Source organism: Lynx rufus, unplaced genomic scaffold (assembly GCF_022079265.1).
Source record: "Lynx rufus isolate CCGP_SWC_20201006 ecotype Redwood Valley unplaced genomic scaffold, mLynRuf1.p SCAF_3, whole genome shotgun sequence".
Classification (NCBI taxonomy): Eukaryota; Metazoa; Chordata; class Mammalia; order Carnivora; family Felidae; genus Lynx; species Lynx rufus.
In genome coordinates this window covers 134,063,317-134,069,896 of record NW_025814845.1, presented here as the reverse complement: position 1 = coordinate 134,069,896, position 6,580 = coordinate 134,063,317, and the positions used below count along the sequence as shown (strand labels likewise).

Here is a 6,580-nt window from a genome sequence, read left to right as displayed (position 1 = left end):
AGCTACATTGTACCTTGAACGTAGTGGTCATGATCGTGAATAACAGTTTATGTTCTCTGAGGTCCTGTTTCTCATTATGCACACTGGGAATTAAAATATGTCCCACAGAAATTTTTATTGGAAAAGAAAGAGAAGAGATCAATGCTCTGTAAATATATATGGATCATTATTTTTCACTGAATCTCAAGAAACACTGAATTCTGAATGTGGTTTGGTTTGTGATATTAGTATCTTTGAATCAACAGAAAGCTACCTAAAAGAATAGTTTTAGGTAGTTTTTATACTAACTAGGCTAAATCTCCTTGACCTTCTGAGGGCTTGCTCCTGCAGTAAGACCCAAAGGCCTTATTACACTTCAGTAATAAAAAGCATGCACGATTCATTAAGGATAGACACCAGGCTTTATGTTATATTTATTTATTTTCCAGCTTGTACAAACTGGATGTAGAAGCATAAACATAGTACATTTCTACCATCTTCAACAAAAATATAACCAATATGTACAATTATTGTATTAAAAATACAAAAGGGATACAGACTCCACCAATGTCTTTCTAAAAGACATACAGGTACAAGTAGTATCAAAAGTATGAGGAAATCACCAGTTAATTGTACATTCTGCACTTGACATCACAGAGCGAACTGAGATTAGCAGTCCTATGTTCTACAATTACTTAATGCTTAGATAACGTTTGTGCGACTTGTGGTAGAGCTAGGTTTCTGTCTGTCTATCTGCACATGAGGTCCACAGCCTATATAAGAAAACTGGCAAATAATGCCTATTACATGGAAAATTACAAATGCATAATTGACAATGTAATATATAAGCAAGTAGACAAATGCCATGATACAGAAGAGATTTATTAAATAAAGCACTGACATCGTTTTGATGCAGTGAAAAAACACTGCAATTTGACTTTTAAAATTTGAAGCTATTTACGTTTATCTACTGATCAATATGATCAGCTGAATTTAATGGAAAAAAAATCCAAGACCAGCAGTTCCTCACATTTGAGTACTACTCGGATTGGCAGCCTTCACTTTTCCGGAGTCTGTGCAAAAACAACACAAAAATAGAGTGGAGGGGTCATTTCAGTCACTATAGGGTTAATAGCAGCTGTGAGCAGGTGGTTGCTACACGTAGGCCTTCTCTATCTGCAGCGTCCATAAAGCCACTTCCAGGTTAGTCTTTGGTGACTAACCCACCTCGCAAAGGCTGGCATGTCTAATCGGGTTTTTGATCTTTTGTTCCTCTATCACGTTAAAGGCTTGTTTATTCCCTAATGCCAGTTCGGTACAGGGAGGCTGTCTCGAAAGAGCAGTATTAACAGCTGGCGTTAGCTCCAATATCCCAAGCTGCTTTCACTGCAATGCTATCCAGTTACAAACGTTTCTCTTTAAAAATGAAAAAAAAAAAAAAAAAAATCCCTAAAACTAATTTAACAAAAATCAAAGAAACATAACTTAAAAAAACGGGGTTTGCCATCCGTCTCGATGGAGCAGGACACGCCCTCAAATGACACTGTCCTGCACTCCATAAGGCTCAGACACAGGACACAAGAGTCCTTTTTCCCTCCCCTGGCCATGTGCAAACAGTTTTACAGAAGAACCCCACCCACTGGGGAAGGAGTGGATGAGGTGTCTTGGTATCTAAGTAATTGGCTAACATCTTCTACTTCCAGGATAGGGCACTTCACGGGTGAGGCCAGAAGGACACAGGAAGACAGGGTCGCAAGCCAGGTCTTCCCTCTTCTTGGTGTGACCACACCCTGTCCGGCATATTTGGTTTTTTAGAAACCCAGGCTGGCAACCCTACTTAAAGGTTCAAAATAATACTGTGATCATCAAATGGATAGAACATTTACTCTCTGAACACAATCTTTAAATTCATTAAAAAAAAAAAAAAAAGACATTGTAAACAAGTGGACAAAGCACTGTACTCAAGAGGATTTCATTGTTTTTCTTTGTCTTCTTTGATGGGTTAAAGGCCCCAAGTAGTTCAATGGCTAGCTTTTCTCATTATCCCAATGAGACCAAGTGCTAGGACTGGATTGAAATCTAAAAGGAAGATTTAAAAAAATCCTTCCAGGCATTGAGAAGTGCAGCCAGAGTGAATCATCTTCTTGTGATGATCTTGGAATTGGGAATGATACTGTGTGATGTGGCAGGCAGCAACAGTGGGAGCTCGAAGATTGCTGCACTGTGCATTTCAAGCAACAAAGTCTGAAAAGTGCCAGGGCAATTTCTTCACAGTATTTCACATGCAAAGGGGAAAGGAAGAAGGGGAGAAGAAGCCCCATGCTGCTTTTAAGGCAGGGAAGGAGGCAAACTGGTCCACCATCCTCAGAATGCGAGTTCCACGGCTCCACTGCTAGGGACGTCTTCTTGTGCTCTCCTTTTAGGTGGCTAACTCTGGATCCAGAAAAGCCTGTGCCTCAAACAGCAGATACTTGTTCATCTTCTGCAAACACAATGAGGAAAAAAAAAGAAAGAAAGGAAAAAAAAAAAAAAGTGAGCAGTCAAGTCATTTCTTTGCTAGAGAGAATACATTCACTGATAGGTTAAATAAAAATACCATAGCTATGTTTTTAGTATAGCTCACTTAAAATCTTTTCCCTTTTTTTCTAAGTAATGATTAATACTAAAGTTTTAAAAAAAGTACATATGATGCATATCTTTAAATATACACAGTAGAAGATATAAATATCGTATGCTTACTGATTGTAAAGTTAATAAATTAATTGAAAATTATGAAGCAGCATGGGACTTTAAATAATATATACGCACACATAAATCTAGAAGGATATGTAACACAATGTTAATAATTGCTATCTGCAAGAGGTAGGACTAGAAGAGATTTTCATTTTTTGTCTTTTACTTTTTTTCCATTATGATTATTTGCATAATAAAACACGTTAAACAAGGGCAGAGGGTGATCTCCGTCACCCTCATTCCAGCATGGCCAGGTAGATTTATAGAAAGGCGGCAAAGAAGCTATAAGGTATGCTTCTTTTTCAGACTTTCATTTGGATCTCGTTAAAAGTCCAAATACATTTCCACAGAGAAACTTTGAGAATCAGTAAGAAATCTAGTCATGTAACACACTTTATTGCAAGTGTCCCCTCGGCAATCTTTGGTATTTCTAAACACGTTCAGGAACGAACAAACTCTGAACACAAAATGTTCCTTATGTAGGATATGGCTGAAGACGCAGCTGACCAAGGTGTTAAGAAAACAAATGCCCTCGAAAGCTCACAGGCAGAATAAGTGAACACACTAATGCTATGGTTTTAAGAATGCGTATATATACCATCCTCCTCGGTGGAAAACCCTTGAGACTGATAGGGGGCGAGGCGCGGGTCACACTCATTGGGCTTATGCCACTGCGGTTTGTTCACTGGCCTGCCGCTCGCTGGAGGCCCGTGTGGCTGCTGTGCAGGCGAAGGCCCAGGTGTGTCGGTGGGTCGGGCGACCATCCGAGATCTCTGAAGTGCCACGTTGTAGTCCGGAGGTTTCCTGGCCGGATGGGAATGTCCTTCTGGAAAGTCAGTGATGGGGATTCCAATGTAGCCTGGAGGGGTGGGCGGGGGCTCTCGATACCTGCCCTCCTTCCGCACTGTAGTGAAGACAAAGTACCGGTCATTGCAAATTTTGTGGACGATTATTTCATGCCACAAATGTTTACGATAAATTATAAAACTGGGGCGCCTGGGTGGCTCAGTCGGTTAAGCGTCTGACTTCGGCTCAGGTCATGATCTCACGGTCCGTGAGTTCGAGCCCCGCGTCGGGCTCTGTGCTGACAGCTCAGAGCCTGGAGCCTGCTTCGGATTCTATGTCTCCCTCTGTCTCTGACCCTCCCCCGTTCATGCTCTGTCTCTCTCTGTCTCAAAAATAATAAAACATCAACAGCAAACACCGTGCAATGACAAATGTGATTTATGTTGTGTGGGGGATATGGCAGGCGAGGAAATGGATGTTAACTGGGCCAAATATTCTCAATGGTTATCACCATGGTAAAATAACTGGTGAGAGACGTTACTAAACAGACTACTTCAGATCTTGCATTTAACTATAAAATAGTAATAAGGTTAATACTTAACCCTTGGGTTTATTGGAAAGTTTAAGCAAAGAGAAAACATAAAATCCTAGTATTATGCCTGGGAGATATTAGTAGTGCCTGCTAAAAGTTTCCTTCCTCCTTCTCCCCCTGCCCTAAGGACAAGGTAAGCTAGTCCATATTACCTGGGCATTTACCCTTGTCAGGCAGAAAATCAATCGTATGTTACTTTCAGGTCTTGGACTTCACTTTGGAAAAGAGAATTAAATTTGGAAAAGTCGTGCAAAAATTGACACAAATTTTAAAACTCTAAACTATAAGGTATGTATTTCTTTTAAAGTCCTTTATTGGGGCGCCTGGGTGGCGCAGTCGGTTAAGCGTCCGACTTCAGCCAGGTCACGATCTCGCGGTCCGTGAGTTCGAGCCCCGCGTCGGGCTCTGGGCTGATGGCTCAGAGCCTGGAGCCTGTTTCCGATTCTGTGTCTCCCTCTCTCTCTCTGCCCCTCCCCCGTTCATGCTCTGTCTCTCTCTGTCCCAAAAATAAATAAACGTTGAAAAAAAAAAAAAATTAAAAAAAAATAAATAAATAAAGTCCTTTATTAACGTTCATGACCTAGAACATGAAATCTGTGAAGCCAAGTAGAATGAGAGTTTTATTTTCTGGAACTTCATAGATTCAGTTATTAGGAATGAAACTCATTCCTGTCTTTGCAATAAAAATTCTAAGTATTAGTTTGTTAAAAGAAAGTGCTTTAAAAATTGCAACCCAAGACAAGATATTAACTGTTATCCATCCATGACTATTTATATGGCAAAATAACAATTTCCCTATTAATAAATTCTGTTCTATATTTATAGAGTCTCTGACTCTGTATCCTGTAATTTATTCCTACACTTCAGTTAGGTAGATGTTGACTATGCCATAGAAAATACAACCTGATAGGAATGGGGGAACATGAGAGACTTCATAAGAGAAACAGCAGCAGCAAAGCAAAAACATCTTTCAAAGACTTATAAATTACTATCTAGGCACAGTTCTAAGTGCTTTCCATTGAGTTCCTTTAATCCCCACATCAACCGTAATGATAGAAATTATTAAGCTCGTTTCACAAAGGAAGAAGCAGATATAGGTTAGTACCTTGCCCATATGTCACAAAGTGAGTAAAGTGGCAAACAGGGATTCAACCCCCAATCCGCCAAATTCGTAGCCTACGCTCTTATGCTTTATGCTACTTCTCAGCACCCTCTTCCTTGTTCTACAAGGACATGATTTGTGCAGCACATGATTTGTCTGCATAACAAAAGTGAATGGAAGATTTATATATGCAAAGTGTCAAGTTCTAAGTAGAATTCAAGGAACAAAATAGAACTTTTAAAACAGCTCCAAGGGGCGCCTGGGTGGCGCAGTCGGTTAAGCGTCCGACTTCAGCCAGGTCACGATCTCGCGGTCCGGGAGTTCGAGCCCCGCGTCAGGCTCTGGGCTGATGGCTCGGAGCCTGGAGCCTGTTTCCGATTCTGTGTCTCCCTCTCTCTCTGCCCCTCCCCCGTTCATGCTCTGTCTCTCTCTGTCCCAAAAATAAAATAAACGTTGAAAAAAAAAATTAAAAAAAAAATAAAAATAAAACAGCTCCAATTACGCAAAAAATTCTTCCTTTAGAAAGAATGGGCATCCTTCTGATACTTTTAGCCTAAAAGGTAAGAAAACATCCATAATGATAATCTGCTGATCTTGACTGCTAAAATGTACAGACTGTTTATTATGCTGGAATATATCCGTATGTACCTGACCACAGAACCTGGGCTCTTGACTAGTCTTATTTCAAAATCCTGAACATACCGCTAGTTTGGAAGCCCCCGACAACAACGGGTGGGTCAAGATGAGGAAAAGAACCATGAACACATTATTTTACTTTTGAAAGGTGAGATCTGACAAAGCTCTCTAATAAGCTTACCAATAAGTCCCTTTGTAGTACTCGACGTCACAGCTATGTGGGCCGGCGTAGGAACAGGTTTGGCTTCTTCTGTGGTCACAGAGGTGATGCTACTGCTTTCGGCTTCAATGGAAACATCTTTTCCACCCCTTCGCTTTATTGTGCCTGTGTCACCTTCCGAGTCTTCTCCCCAGTATCCTGTGGAAGATGCCCAGCTTGCCCGGGATTGGGCTTGTTCAAGACTCTCTCTACTTTGATTTTGCCTGCTGTACTTTGTGCTGTGATCAGAAAACATAAGTTGGTCCATATGGCTACTTGAGGCCCATAAACCTGCAGGATCCCCTGAATAATCAAAGTGAGTGTGCCCAAATGGAAGTGTTTCCCAGCTTCTCTGGTGCTGAATGGTCTGTATATTATCATGTGAGCCACTTGAGCACGACGTCCAGCTCCCACGGCCACTGTCGGCGGCATCGAGTGACGCACGATCCCCTTGGTCTTGGGAAAGTTCCTCTGTGCTTGGGGAAGAAATTACTGTAGCTGTAGCATACAAGCCTCGACTCTCAGACATTGGTGCATAGGACCTACGTGGTTG

General features: G+C 41.2%; 1 protein-coding gene across 7 annotated transcripts in view; it reads right to left on the bottom strand.

Annotated features, from left to right (window-relative positions):
- Positions 1 to 401: 401 nt before the first annotated feature.
- Positions 402 to 6,580, bottom strand: part of RAPGEF2 (Rap guanine nucleotide exchange factor 2) — a 249,289-nt gene continuing 243,110 nt past the window's right edge. For all 7 annotated transcript variants that reach the window (XM_047090522.1, XM_047090524.1, XM_047090525.1 and 4 more), the window contains 3 exons: positions 6,010 to 6,569; positions 3,311 to 3,616; positions 402 to 2,461 (listed from right to left, as the gene is read on the bottom strand). In XM_047090522.1, the coding sequence (XP_046946478.1) occupies positions 2,436 to 2,461; positions 3,311 to 3,616; positions 6,010 to 6,569 (892 nt within the window). In that variant the 3' untranslated portion in view covers positions 402 to 2,435. The remainder of the gene's footprint in view (positions 2,462 to 3,310; positions 3,617 to 6,009; positions 6,570 to 6,580) is intronic.